The sequence below is a fragment of the Lissotriton vulgaris genome, chromosome 2_1, assembly GCF_964263255.1.
Source record: "Lissotriton vulgaris chromosome 2_1, aLisVul1.2, whole genome shotgun sequence".
Lineage (NCBI taxonomy): Eukaryota > Metazoa > Chordata > Amphibia > Caudata > Salamandridae > Lissotriton > Lissotriton vulgaris.
The window spans coordinates 1,748,200,044-1,748,215,850 of record NC_141687.1 but is presented as its reverse complement, the minus strand read 5'-3'; the positions used below and the strand labels follow the sequence as shown (position 1 = coordinate 1,748,215,850).

Genomic DNA, 15,807 nt, shown 5'->3' with positions numbered 1-15,807 from the left:
CACAGAAGGAAAGGAAGAGAGCTGCAAATGCAGAAATTCCAAAATATAATCAGGAGGAGGTGCGAAGATTTGGACAAAGATATAACCTAGAGGCCGTGAGAAAGGCGAGGTTGAAAGCAGGTGCGTAGCTTCCACTGGTGCAGCAGGTGCCGTGGCACCGGGCCCAGAAGCCCGGGAGGGGGGCTGAACCCTGATTATAGATGTGTTTCACAGTTCAAACAGCGCCAGGAGGCCTATTCATTTCCTTGCTGGCACTAGCGTTCATGCTTGACACACTGGCCGCGCCAATGGTTGAAAGAATGGCACGGAGCGATATACAAGAGAGATTAAGGGTTCACATGGTTCCTAAAACTGCTAAAAGTAGAGACCTGGAAAGAAACTAAACTGTGGAGGGAACGCAGCACGTATGGATCGACACAGAAGAGAAGTCATAAGGGGCAGTCGGTCAGGACTAGAGGCCTGTCAGAGATCTACTGTGTGCGACCGGAGTAGGTGTAAATGTTAAATGTGCATAATGGCAAATATTGCAGTTCTGAAATTCATTGTAATCTATTGTCAGTGCAAATGAATACATTATAACAGTAGGTGAATGTGAAACCTCGGTTTAATTCGTCACTGCTATACCAATAGTGGTCACTAAGCGGCGCTCATCTCCACTGAAAGTGCCGTGGGGTAGGAAAAGACCCAACCACATTTTCTGATGTTTGTGTGTGTGTATGCATTTTTTTTAAGTGCAAAGGAAGCAGTCGTTCCGTACTTAAACGGCGGCGCTCCCTGGTGACTTGAAAACGGCACCACACTTGGAGAGCGTTTCCGCTCTTGCACTAACAGTGAAATACCCCGCTAGTCCGCGTTGTTGTTCTCAAATCAGTGACTGCACATATTAGTGCACCACGCTGCTGTCACAACCATCACTAGGAGGGGCCTGGGGTCCACCTGGTACTGTATTTTTGCACTCGTTCCTCTGTTCTACTGAGAGCGCAGGCTTTCTTGTGGCGGATGCAGATTCAACCCTCCCCCAGTCAGGTGCCGTGGCATGGGATGAGGCTACCAGGCAGTAATCAAGGTTCAGAGGGTATTACTGGGTCCTTCTTGAAGCCCTGGCGCTCACGGTTTTCCTTACGTTAATCTTTTTTTTTTCCTCTTTCTTTCTTTTAGCAGACTCCCCAGCATGGCCCTTTCATTGCTTAATCACTGTATCCGCATGACAACAGCGGCGAGACTGGCAACGTTAAAGGGGTTAAAGGTGTGAAGTAAAGCCAGACCTCCCCGTCCAGGAATGAATAACAGGGTATCCTGCAAATGAAAAGGAAAACGCCCACATCACTACAGGCTTTTGCTGAGATTGTAGGTGAGAGGTGAATTTAAAGTGGGCATATGATAGATGTACATAGGGTTGCCACATTTTCAGATACCAATGGGGACGAGGCTGGTAAGTGAATAGCAATTTATGGAAAAATCTGCTGTTAGCCTTTCTTTCCCAAAATTTAAATCGGAACTATGTTAACATTCTTGCTCAGACCATTTCATTTTATTTCATAATGTCACCAAACTAAAATGACAGTAGAGTTTAAAATAAACACAGTATGGTGAGTGTTACATCAAGTATAGTAGTCCTAAAGAGTTCATAATGCACACTCGGAATTGTAGACAAAATAAGACGTCATCTGGAGCAGAGTGATTGTGAATCCAGCAATTATGTGGCATAATGCTGCAAATTTTGTGATCGCATTACAATATCAATTTGTAATTTTTACACTTGTTAACACTGTCTAACCACTGGTTGAATCTAATTAATACCAGTTTAACACCTAAATACAGAAATAAGCAGCAGAAAGGTGACCAGTCACCATTTGCAAACTTCCTTCCACCGCGTGGCAACACGTCGCTGCGTTTTTAGTAACTTTTGAACCGTTTTGGCTAAAACCATTTTTGTTTCTGTTAAAATCTGTAGATTATGAGACAGATAATAGTTTATGCGGCAAATGCTGCAAATATACAACTATGCAAAAAACACCACAGTCATACAGTTGCATAACTGAGTAGCCCAGGATAATTACTTGTATGACCTGCTTGGACCTTGTATTTCAAACAAGTATAACTGAGCTTTTGTTGAGTCCATTTTTTTTTTTTTTTACTAGCCGTTACTTAAAAATATCTACTATTTACATATGGGAAGTTACAGCATTGAAGAAAAAATGGATGAAAGTGGGACAGAGCCACTGAGTTAAAGTAACAGGTTATAAGGGTGAGGGATGGAGCTGGTGAAAGGTGAGTGTACGAGGGAAATAATCAGTGATAAAAATAATGCTCAGCAAAAAAGAAGGTGGGAAGACATGCAAGGAAGATTGGCAGAGCACGCAAGATAATGTAAGAGACAGGGGAAAGCTGACAGTTGAAGATTAGGGCATGGAGATAAGGGGTGAACTGCAACTGACATATTGAACTTATACTGATCACTATAAAGCATACAGCACTGGTAGCAAAGATTGACACTCTAGTCACTAGTGCTTGAAGTAGGGTAAATGCAAATCAGAAGAAAATGGCAGTTTTAGTATCAGAAGCCCAAGCAAAACTGACAACGAGATCGGATTGTTTAGGAAGCAGTTTGAGAATGTGCAAGACAGAATGTAATTCCTTGAATACTGGGCCGAAAATGCAAAAGGAAAAGCTATGAGGATCAACATTCGGATAGGGGGTCTCACCGAACGAACTATGAGCTTTAGCACTGAATGTTTTTTGGAAGGGTTACTAAGTACAATACTTGAAAACTACGGCCTGATAAAATTATTCTCAGTTGAACAAGCACAAGACCTTACTATCACTACTGCCATCCACAGGGCCAGCCAGGTCTTTTATCTGTAAACTTGTGCTACAGTCAAACATGCATAATCCTGCAGTGTGTGAGGCGAGATGACCCCAGCACTGCCAAAAGGTGGGCAGGCAGGGCCATTTTCTTCAGGATCTGCTCCTTGAAGAGGCCATGCAATGCACTATGAGCGAGACTGTCGGCATGATGCTCAGCATTTTCACAGGCCCATGCTGTGAGAGAAGCCTGGTTTCTAGTTGACAGATTGTGGTAGGCAAGTATGCCTAGACAGGTGTTTTGAGACTCCATTATAAGGTCTTTATTGTTCTAGATTGAGCAACAATTTTGTACATTAAACAACATGCAAGAGAGGGTTCTGCACAATTATTTCAAGGTGCCCTAAAATATAATGATCATGGAAAAGGAGTCACAGTGTAGGAAAGCAACTGCACAGGGCCACATGGTTTAGGCATTATAGATAGCCAGGTTCTTTGGGTCAGGGCACCACAAACACTCCAGACTGGCCTGGATGGCCCATACACAATTGATGATGCACAAGTACTGATTTCCCCAGATTACACTCCAATGGTGCAACAACAGAGGAGAGCATATCTGGAAGTTAAGAAACAACTCCACAAATTACACCTCAAGTACATGCTTTCATTCCAAGCGGACCTGAAAGTCTCGTACAATGGGAAATCTCACATCTTCACTGATACTTAAGAAGTATGGAAATGGGTTGAAGCTCTAACAAACTCTGGGAGCCCTATTTATTGGTCATTCCAGAACAGACTGAAATCTCGACTGCAACAAAGGAGAATAACACAGAAGGTTGACATACCATCAGCTACTCTACACAAGCTGAGAGGGCTGCTGCAGCAGTGGAGGCACTCCATGAATTGTTGGGCTTGACTGTCACAAGTGGCTTTGAGGTAACAGATTGATGATTAGTGGCAACACGGATAACCCAGAAACTTTCCTGAATATGGGACTCGTGGCTGAAGCTCAGTACGCATACAAAATAATAAGGCCTGCTGGCTGCTCTTAGTTAATCTGAACTAGAGTATATTGCATGTTAGCATTCCCCCACTGAAACTTTAGGTGGCAGCGCTGTGAGATGCAGCTTATTGGGGTCTGTGAGTGATGTCAATGTGGACTATTGTAGGGAAAGTGGAGGTACATCATGATTCAGTGAGCGTGTATCAGGACACGAGTGCTGCTAGAGAGGGAAGTATGCAAGAGAGGCTGCCATGCATAGTCCTTTGAGGGATTCTGGGGTTGACATTAAGAGCAATGATAGATTACTAGCATGTTGGGAAAGGTACAAGATGATCAAACTTAGATTGAACCGTATTTGCTTTCAAGGAATTCACAGCCAAGCAACTCTGAGAGGGTGTTAGATCAGGCAGGTTGTTAGCAAGCTTCCTAACCTGGGGGGCTCCAAATTCCAGTGGCAATGCTGTGAGGAGATAACCTGGAGTGTGCACTATGCACAGACCAACATCATTACATTTTTGTTAATTACTACACCTCCTTGGATGAGCTACCATTTAAAATAAAGGGCGCATTTACTGAAGTTATAAGGACATCAGTCTCTTCCCATTTCAGAAGAAGATCAAAGACTTGCTTTGGAGGCACCCCTGGCTGAAACTACTTAAGCTATAGAAGTGATAACCAAGGGCCAGAACTGAGGGTCAGATGGCCTGTCAAACAAATGTTACTTAACATACAAAAGACTGCTGGCTCCTCAGCTCTTGGAGGTCTATAACCAGGCTCCAACTTCACTCCTGCTTCTGCCAATGACAGAGATTCCAGTAGTGATTGTGCAATCTGGTTGTGATAGTTTTGATAAGACTTTGAAGCGACCACTCTCCATGATAACTATACACTATAAAATCCTGGGGAAGGTGCTAACAAATAGATTGTTGCCCTTACTCTCTGTCTCAGCTCATGATCAAAATGACTTCATTTTGGGCAGTTAAACTTCAGTGAACTCTAAGATATTGGTTTACTCAATGGCAGCCCTCCTAGATCTTTTACACTTACCAGCAGTGGCATCATTGCCCTGTTCAAATTAATACAATTTAATTTTCTTCATCAAAACTCTCACCCTTAAGGAAACTCTGAAAGATATGGAGATTAAAGATTAATCTCCCAGACGTGAAGGTCTAAAAACAGATTTGATCCCAGTCTGTCTTTAGGCGTGCTAAAATCTTTTAGACTACTGGAGAAGTGTGGCTCACTGGTTAGAGCAGGCAGACCCTGAAGCAGAGGTCAGACCCGGGACCAGGGTTCAATTCCCGACGCGGCAGGGTCTTGAGCTCAAATGTCCATGGACTCGATAATTCTCGCTTCGGTGCCTGACCTAATCATGGGTTCACACTCTGCAACTCTGGGCATTAAGCTTGCTTAATCTCCACAACGGCCCCCCCGCGGCGGGATGCCTGGCTTTCACCTTGGGGATGCCCTGTAGGGGCTATCTCACAGGGAAAAGCCAGGACGGGTTCCCAAGGCAAGCGCGGAGATACCCCTTCGGGGGTCGATTCAGGCGTTATATAAGAAACATAAGAAACATAAGAAACATATGACTAAAACAATAGCAAAAGTAGTGGGTGGAAGAATAGACTGTTTTCGGACAGTGAGCATGACTGTCTTGATGCCCAGAGCCAAAAGAAGGAAGAATGAGCTGGTGTGTAGATTTGACCATAGTGGTAGCAACATGTTGCATAGCTATGTCATGAAGAGCGACAACAGCACTTAACAAAACAAAAACTATGTGAGGGAGACAAAAAAATGGGTGGACGCAGAATGTACATCAGTTAGAAACTCAGCTAAACATATGCATGCAACAGATAGGGGAAGCAATAATGTTGGAAACTGAAAGGCTTTTTGATTATAGGCCACCGTGAATGGCAGGCCCTCCCAACTGCATAAAACACTATACAGGTGTGTGGTTAACAATTAAATATAGACTGTATAAGAGGCAGAAGATAATCAAGGGGTGGACACACAGTTCTCACAGGTAGAGCAGACACAATGTTGAGTTTAATAGACTTACCACCAGAGAGAGAAACCGTTTACTCAGGGTCCAAATCAGTATCCTATAGTATTGCATAGCTGCGATCACCCACTAAAAACAAGTTAAAGCTGACCCCCAACACAGTTTGCTTGTATTGTTTACTGAGGTATAAATCTATTGTCTGCACTTATGAAAGGATAGCCTCAGTCGCATAAAGAGTACATTTTAAAATAAAAATGTATGTGCTTTAAATTGATATGCACTGTAATAACATGATTGTTTTAAAAATTTATAGAAATGTTTATTAAAATATCAATTATTTGGAGCTATGTATCAGTGAAGGTACTGCCCTGGTGTGGGTATCTTTTTTATCTATCAGAGAGGGCGCATCCCCCTATTTTAGTCTTGTTCGAGACCTCTCACTTGCAGATCCCTCAGGACTTTTCTCTGACCTCGGTTTCACAGCACAGGAGACAGTCCTTGCCTTGCACTGCATTTGAAGCATCTCAACGCTCAGAATTAGCAGCACCAGGACGGTTATCTTTTCACAACAAGCAGGGGAACATTTTTTCTTAAATTAAAAAATTATGGGCACAGTTTGACATGGCCTCAAACGGCTGGTTTACTCTTCCAACTCCACTCTTATCAATTGGGGAGGAGGGGGCGGTTGGGGTGAAGGGATTATGAAGGCATGTCACCGGAAAATGTTGATTCAATGAAATGTATCTCCTGGACAGGAGGGAGTCAAAATGGCCACCACCTGGAACTTGCATGACAGGTGTATGGGTAAACAAGGAGCAGTCACTGCAGACACAAGTGAAACGGAGCAGAATGGAAGTCAATGAGAGGGGGTTGACCAAGCTGGAGGGGTTATCATGGGGGAGAGGGGACAGCATGGAATTCGGACTGAAGAGGAGATGACAAGAGGGGAAGAGACATGGACAGGCGTCGAGAAAAGAGGGTGAAACGGCCTCTGAGGCAGTAAATGGTGCAGGATGCACTACTCTACCCTGCGGCCATTCTATGACTTACTTGTCCCTGGAACACTGTCTCTGATCTACCATGAGGTCAGCAAGGGCGGCTGTCAGGTTCTGCTGTCCTTCCCTGGAGCCATGCAGCTCATGATTCAAACTGCAATGTACTAGGAACCTTTGAGGCCAGTGGGAAGCAGACAATCCTGTAACTGTCAAACAAGAAAAGTCAGTGGCTCCTAACCCTGGTGCTGAGGGACCAGGATCTCTAGGCTGCCAAGAACAAAGATAAAGAACCATGTTTCATCCAAGTGGCCTCCAGCCGTGTGCAGGCTAACTGAGGCTCAGCAGTCCTGGGCACAAAGGAAATCATATTCCTGGCTTACAGAATTAAAGATAACTCTTTAACTCAGTACCTCTTTGGTTCAACTCTCTAGTCCAAACGCAATGGTTAGGCAACAAGAAAAGACAATGGTACAGTGAAACGGCAAAACGCAGGTTCCAAAACCATCAAAAAATACAGGGGTCATATTTTTGTAACAGTAAAGCCATCCCTCAAACTTCGTTTGTCAAATGAAATCAAAGCATATTTGAAGAGTGCGAGAGGCCCCGCCGGAGGACATCCAATCTTGTTCACAGAAACAGCCATCAAGAAAAGAAGACCCGGGTGTTTCTGCTGACCTCAAAAAACTGTGTGAACCTACAAGGTTGTAGTTACTTAAACAGAGAGATAGACAGGTTTCGGCACCAAAGACAGCCCAGGGGTTGTCTACGGTGCTGAAACACCACCACAAAGTAACACAAGTCCATGAGATAACATTGGGCATGACTGATTGAAGAAACTGGCCATTAATTATGCAGAGAATATTTCATTTTGTATCTAAACGTATATAAAATAATAGGCGAAAAAAGGCTATTGGTTTATTTATGTGATATATTGCAGGTGCCTTTACACCATATTACAATATTTGAAAGCTAAAAAATGTCTCCTTTTGGAACCCGGATTTTTTATTGTATATCTCCAATTCCCATACTGTATAGTACTGTCAGCTGTCTTCTGTAAGAAAGTGCATATTGCCTAGAGCGTAAAGAGCGCTGAGTCGCTTTATTCAATCACATCAATATGATTAACATGGCAGATTTAGACTATGGGGTTTTGCCATGTCTCTTGTGGTGATGTTTGCTTGTTAAAAACTGCTGCCGAAGGCATATCCAAGATGTGGACAAGGAGGAGAGGGTACTGGGTGTTCCACTGCAGGTGTGAGAATTTGTGAGGGAAGAAAGCATGTTTAGGATATGACTCGGTTGTCTGTCTGTGGGGCTGTTTAGGTGTGAGAAAGGTTAGAGGGGGAAGATTTACTAGGGATAACATTTTTTTTATTTTTTGTTGCATTTTTATCTCGCGCGAACTTTACTCGAAGGTACTGGAGCGCTGTAAATGAGTACTAGTTACTTTACACAAGGACACAGAGGTGGCATGGAATAGGATTGGACAGGCTAAGGATAACGCTGCAGAAGTGAAAGATGAACCCGAAAGGAAAGTCTTGGAGATAAGCTGGAGAGGAGGCATGCCCAGGGAGGCAGCAAAGGTGATCCTTCTGCATACACCTCCGCAGTCCTGCAGGCAGCAGACAAAGGGTGCAGGCGCTTTGAAGATGGATAATGTAATCGCACACACGAGGCACTCTGGCAGCCTAGAGGACAGGCACAGTGTCAGGGCTCCCCCGGGGAGCTGACCCAGATTTCGCATCGCATAGCCAGTGGTGCCCGGATGCTCAAGGGCACTGAACGCCGCCAGGCACACACCTACACTGCATTTCTCGGCCCACTGCAGACTCTATTTCATCCTTACCACTGCCTTTACTCTTTTATCACTCCGCCCTGCCTGTCCCATCCCTTCTGGATTATGTTACTGGTTCAGAATGCACCACAAACTACGAGATTGAAAACGGGGGCGTGTCTTCTAGCAGCAGATCAGCGAGTCACGTGATTAATTGAGTGATAACGACCTGAAGGCCTATCTGTCTCCAAAACTAACACTCAGTGCGCCACATATTCGGTCCCTGATTTACCCAACTATTGTGCGTTTGAGCACCTGCCTGATAAACTCTCACGGGCTGTCCAATACACCTTCCTCCCTTCCATCGAAGGCCAGGTGCGCCATATCACGACAGACGGCGCGCAAGGTGACAGTCACATGATCAGGTCTAGTCTTGCCCACCCACGTCCCATCGCAAAGCCCGGGGAAGGATGGTGAGCGCCGGATGCACTGGGCTGTGTTTAAAGAGCACACAGTGTTCATTGCATCACTTCCGTCTCAGACTTGACTTGACTGATTCTGGGGGAGTAGGCAGGGAGAGACCGGACCCGTAAGAGGGTTCCACCGCACAGGAAGGGCTGCAGAAAAGACGTGCGAGGCATGTGCTTTTACAGTGGGTAATATAATTACGGAGAGAAAGAGAAACATCATATTAAAAAAAATCAAAATAAGAGGACTATGTCCTCTAATTCTATAGTTGTTTTTGTTAACAATTTGGGGAATTTGGGTGACATGGCCTGGGATGAGTAAATGCCAATTATAAACTACATTAATTGTTGCCTGTGCAATGTTGATTGACGAAAATTGACTGCGTTCCATTTTCCATTAATATACTTTAATCGCATTGCTTCGGAGCACCAAAAGAAAGCCAAGTGGGCAGGGAGAGGACGCTAAATCTTTCGAATATATGCTGAGTATAGCTAAAGCTCCTTAAAAGACCCCTTTACATTGCTGGGCGGATGAGAGAGAATGATGTGGCCTGTTGCTAAGCAACACTTTAGAGCTGGAAGCTCATCTCTGCGAGGGATGGAAGCACCAATACAAATAAAACCTTATGGCAAGGCTCAGAAAGGCAGTGAGTGGATCACTATGGCAGAGCCTGCCCTCTACATCACTAATTTATTGTGCTGCGCAAGCGTTTATTTATCACTGAAAGTTGGTGGACAATGTATTGAGAAGTGTAATTAAAAAGGTAGGACTGCTCTAGAAGAATACCTAAAGTGGCCTTTGCTACTTAAAGGGCAGCTTCTAACGAGGGACTGGCACATATTCCAAACCCATTTAACTGCGTCTGACAAGAGGATGGTAAAGGATGCAGTGAAATACTACAAATCCAAACCCCAGTGTACAATAGACCCTTGGCAGGGCCAGTTTCACCAAGCTTGTAGAGGGTCACCCATATTGGCAATCGGGGCTCAAAGCGTATTCATTTCGTAATGAATTAATTCCGAAGTGGTACTGGTTTTTTTAAGGTGGTGCCATCATGCAGCAGGAGTGGCCTCCAGGAATATCCACACACTCTTTGTTCTATAACATTCTAAGTGCACAGACTCTGCAGACTCTCACACACTTAGGCTCTGAACAGCATAGAAAGAGGTCTTTGACCTTCGGAGCAAGGCCTTCTCTGCGAGGCTCTCCTCTGTGAATGCTCACACACTCAGCCATAACCTAACAACCAATGGATGGTTGGCACAGGCACTTCCCCACCCAACCCATGCACCCCTCGGCCGCACTCACCCGTCCTGGGAAAGCGCCTGCCGGAAGAAGTCATTGGCAGCTAGCTTGATGGCCTTCTCTGGGGTCACGAGGGTCAGGTTCACCGCAGCCCCTGGGGAGAACAAGGAAGGAAGTGAATTACAAGACGGCCAGATAGGCAGCTGCCAACCGAAACGAATTGTGGTGCTGACTGGAGAACATTTGCCCGCAGCATCTAGCACAACACCCCACATCTTCCTACAAAGTGGGCCTTAAGACAGGAAAACACTGTTCACTAAAATACAGATATAACAAGCATTGGAAATGCAATAGGTCTCGCACCATTAGAGTTAGTGCTTTTAGAATTGTTTATGGGTTTTTTTTGTAAATGTTTAGCATTTTTATTTCCTGTAGCCAATGCTAAAGAATTACAAATAAAAAAAGCCATAAACATTTCTAAAAGCTCTAACTGAAATGGTCTGAGACCTATTGCACTGTGTGAGGGTGAGGGGTTGAGGGTGAGTGAGGGTGAGGGTGGGTGAGGGTGGGTGAGGGTGAGTGAGGGTGAGGGGTTGAGGGTGAGTGAGGGTGAGGGGTTGAGGGTGAGTGAGAGTGAGGGTGAGTGAGGGTGGGTGAGGGTGGGTGAGGGTGAGTGAGGGTGAGGGGTTGAGGTTGAGGGTGAGGTGTTGAGGGTGAGTGAGGGTGAGGGTGAGTGAGGGTTGAGGGTGAGGGTTTGAGGGTGGGTGAGGGTGAGTGAGGTGTTGAGGTTGAGTGAGGGTGAGGGTGAGTTAGGGTGAGGGGTTGAGGGTGAGTGAGGGTGAGGGGTTGAGGGTGGGTGAGGGGTTGAGGGTGAGTGAGAGTGAGGGTGAGTGAGAGTGAGGGTGAGTGAGGGTGGGTGAGGGTGAGGGGTTGAGGGTGAGGTGTTGAGGTTGAGTGAGGGTGAGTGAGGGTTTGAGGGTGAGTGAGGGTGAGGGTGAGTGAGGTGTTGAGGTTGAGTGAGGGTGAGGGTGAGTTAGGGTGAGGGGTTGAGGGTGAGTGAGGGTGAGGGGTTGAGGGTGAGTGAGGATGAGTGAGGGTGAGTGAGGGGTTGAGGGTGAGGGGTTGAGGGTGAGTGAGGGTGAGGGGTTGAGGGTGAGGGAGGGTGAGGGAGGGTGAGTGAGGGTGAGGGTGAGGGGTTGAGGGTGGTGAGGGTGAGGGTGAGTAAAGGATTAATTTGATTGCAAAAGGTATGGACCATTAAAGAATTAAGATCTAAGGTGGAACAAATAATACTCAAATAAAAAAATAAAAAAAATACCCTGTGCAAGCATGCTACCAGTAGCAAATTATCAGTTGTTGTAGCCCTTTAGAATTAATGGAAACAGAAATTACATTATAGTTAACATGACAAGAGCACAAGTAGAGATATTGAACTACGATTTACAATGCGAGAGTTGGAAAGTTCTTGCATAGTGCATCCAATTAATGAGGGCACATTCTGGGGGAGTGCGAGCGAAAGTTGTTGTTACATACTCTCCCTGCTTTAGTGACTCCGTTGGACAATAAAAGTTTCTGCTGTGGTATCTCTGAAATCGATGTAGCGCAGACGTACTCTCCTTTCACGTTAAAGTTTGATTAGAGGCACGACAACATGGGGTAAAAAAAAAACAACAGGCTTTTACCATCTCTCACATTTTAAATGACCAAATGTTGTTGTATAAAACGGCAAATGCTAGCAGTCAGCGATAACACGCCACCTCCAAAGCCACCACCACTGGGGGACCAGTTGGGCCAGGGGAGGCGGGGCAATAACTGATAGAAAGGGGTCATCCAAGTTCTGGCAGCCACGATCCAGCTGTGAGGGCCGGGAGGTAGTTTCAGGAGTACCAACTTCTGCCGAAGATCCCAACAGACACAGAGGGGGAGGAGAGCGGGCTGAGAAAGCAGATCTGGCCGGGTGAGTTGGAAAAGCCATGCTGGATCTCCACCCCCTCCATACACAGCAGAGGTCTACTTGCCAGCGGAAAGGCAGGGCACAAACAGGCAGCCCAGGTAAACACAGAAACAAAATAAGTTTCAGAAAAAAAGCAGTCTATGGTTACTAAACTCCACCATCCTATCGGCCACACTTCATTACAATTAAGCGAGCAGTGCGAATTCTTAAAAAGCGGTAAGACATCGTAGGTAAAATCCTACCTATGAACATTGTGTGGTTTTAGTTTACATGTGTGCCCCGATCGCACTCTCATGTTCTTAGAATGCATGTAAATAAAAACAAGCATTGCTAAAGGCAATGCAATGCTTTAGGCCGAGACCTAAACGGGGGGGGGGGGGGGGGGGCAAAGCCTCTCGCAGCCAGAGCACCCCCAGCCCTTTGAAGCCGTGTGTACAAAGAACGCCTGGAGGGATGGCGTCGTGGAGGGGGGCATTTGAAGCTGTATTTTCCCCCACTTGGGCCTGCTCTTTGAAGAGTAGAAAGAAGAACGGTGTGAGGGCGAGGGTCATTGACCAGGGCTGGCTGCACGAGGGCCTCATGGCGTGGGGTGATTGGAACATCTGAACCCACAGCGCAGCGCATTAATTAGCGCAGCGCTTTCATTTGGCAGCTGGAGCTTTGTGCACCCACGTTTTTGTTGCTCATTTGCGCATTAAGTCCACCCAATGCAATAGGCCGAGTCGGCTTTGTAATGGCAAACCCCAGGGCATGTACGCTTTGAGGCTTCATCAATGCAATGACGCTGATGATGCAAGAAAGTGCTCCCGGGTATTTAAACGGCTGCGACACAGGGACAGAAAACGTGCTAGCTTTGACCTTAGTTTCCAAACATGGACATTTATCAGCTCCTACAACCAGATGCACTGGGTGATCCTCGGCAAGCCCCCCCAATTCGGCTTCAAGGTGAGCCTGGTTAAAAGCTTTGGTGAACTGTATAGAAATTAGCACAGGGGATGGCAGAAAGAAAGCTGCATTATTTTCTGTTGAGTTGACAAATGATTTTATTACGTAATCAGGATTCTGTCATACTTGTCCGCTGTAACAGAGAAGTTTGGTTTAACAATAGCATTTTTTTTAAAATACATGTTGCTTTTAGCTAACTATGTGGTACACAGTCATCAATCACGAACGGGTGAAAGGCAGTTGTCAGCACGTTTCTAGGCTGGTCTTTATGGATAGACACATAACCCATGTTAATTGCCTAATATTCCATAACAACCCATTCATTTAAAGAAGCCCCTTCAGCACCTATGTGCAATAGCCGAGAAACGCGGTTAAAACAGTACAGTCTAGAGAGGTGCAAAGCTCGGAAGGGACTTTGTCCTAAACACTTACAAATACTATTCCACATCAACAGACCTAATTTTAGGGTAGTGTGAGGGCTATATATGTTATGATAGACAGATAGTCCCACTGGACGTTCCCAGTCGGGAGAAAGCGTAAATAATAATAAACCGGGAGATCTGCAGCCTCCTAGCCTGGAGAACGGGAAGATGGAGGGCATTTCTGTGGGGAGGGGGGAGGAGAAATGCGACACAGCGGGCAGGGGAGGGGGCGGAGCGGGGAGAGGGGAGAGGAGCGACACGGCAGGCAGGGGAGGAGAGTAGAGGAGGAGGGGGGAGGAGAGTAGGGGCCGTGCAATCAAGAAGTGGAGGAGAGTAGGAGGAGGAGGGGGGAGGAGAGTAGGGGAGGCACGGCCTAGCGGCCGTGCAATCAAGAAGTGAGGGGGCGGAGCTGGGGAGGCAGTGAGAGAGGGAGTAGGCAAGGCAGGCGGCTGGGGGCATGTGCACGCGCTTTTAAGCTCAATGCGCATGCGCATTGAGCTTAAATTTCTCGTGCACTGCAAGGAATCGCCACGATTCCTTGCAAGTTGGATAAAGAGTGGATAAGCCACCATAGTCTCGCTTGCTCGATGCGCATGCGCATCGACAGGCGAGACCTAAAAAGTAACAGAATATACCCTCCCTTACACTGCACTGCCTTATATCAAAGGTTCTGGATATTAAGAGATATTATTGTGAGCTTCTCTGATATTGCTTCAGTGTTTAGTGCATCAAGTGTTATATACTTTGTGTAATTTCACGGTCAGTGTAAAGGTTCTGAATGGCACTACTGGGGTTATCAGTCTCATTGGTCCAATGGTTAGGGCTGAAATGACCTGCCTTGTGCAAAAACCATGGCCCATTCTAAGGCAACCACATTTGTAATTCAAGGCAGGACAAGCAGTTCACCAACTCTACCTTTATCTCCAATTCCCTTCATCCAACTCCCCGCAGGTGCCTCCGATTACTTCACTAAGCTACTGGTGCACAGTATGAGACTGGTCTCCTTGTAACCCAGAGCAGCAGCCCTATGCGGGATCTGGCCTTATGTTCTCTCTTGTCTGCAGTGCAAATGATTCTCCTGCAGACATTGCTTTGCTCATGAGTACAGTTACCTCTTGAATTGTGCGCTCCATCAGCAACTGGTCACATATTCTCCGTTATACATCGTTGTTGTTCCAAGTCTGATTGCCCGGGTGGAGGGGAGCAAGACAAATGCAAATACCTCGTTGCAATAGACACCTCTAAGGCAGAACCCTGGGCTAGTCTCCGCCACAGCCTCACCAGCATATGCAGAAGAGGGCAGAAAACCTTGAGATGACAGAAGGGTCCAGCAACTGAGGAGGTCCCCTTGCCGGTTGAAGGCAAGTGGTAAGACGGGACCTCCTAAGAGGGTACAGGTGCAAGGGACAAGTTAAGGGTTCTTGTCAGCAACTTTAGTATCAAGCTGGAAAACAGTTAGCTTTGTCTCCAAAGCAGAGCGTCAGGGATGGTATTTTCCAGGATATTTCCATTTCTTTCTTTCTCTCCGCGGGAGAGTCCAGGTCCACTTCAATGAACTCTGTAGTTAAGAGCATTAAACGCCCTTCTTTGATTTAAATTATGTTGGCTTTCAACTGTAATGTCCCTGTTTTTCATTACGGTGTTTCACTGTAAGACCTAACACCTTCATGAATACACCTTCCAATGAAAAGTTGTAAGGATCTCTAAAGGACTTTACTTATGATTGAGGAGCATTCAGCATAAAAAAGCCCTTGGTAAAACTTGAGAATGGTGCAGTGTGTGTATGGGTACTTTGGAAAATCTGTTAAAAACGAGGATGCCTCTGTTTACAGAATTTGGAACCAGTCAGGACACTGTTCAGAGTTTGTGGTTTGGAGAGGAGTCTTGGGCACCAGGTCATTACACAATAAACCCTTGGTGGAGGGCTGTATACATCAGTGGATTCCGGTAGAAAGCTGTGTTGCTCTTCCCTCTGAAAAAATACTCTGCTACTCCATCCTCCACCATAAAGTACAATTTCTTATTTTTTTCAGAGTTCTGTTTTACAATCTCAGACACGGAGCTCCACAGTCCCTCTCTGCTCTCTCCCTCCCGTACCAACCCTCTCTATATTCCATCCCTATCAGAATCCTGCGTCTTAAAAGGGCTCTTTGCATCCAGTAATCCCATGTAATCCATGCTCACTAATGTTGCC

General features: G+C 45.9%; 1 protein-coding gene across 3 annotated transcripts in view; it reads right to left on the bottom strand.

The window, feature by feature from the left end:
• SLC25A22 (solute carrier family 25 member 22) overlaps positions 1-15,807 on the bottom strand; it is a 318,065-nt gene that overhangs the window by 125,408 nt on the left and 176,850 nt on the right. For all 3 annotated transcript variants that reach the window (XM_086957761.1, XM_086957763.1, XM_086957762.1), the window contains exon 5: positions 10,356-10,446. In XM_086957761.1, coding sequence (XP_086813887.1) covers positions 10,356-10,446 — 91 coding nt within the window. The remainder of the gene's footprint in view (positions 1-10,355; positions 10,447-15,807) is intronic.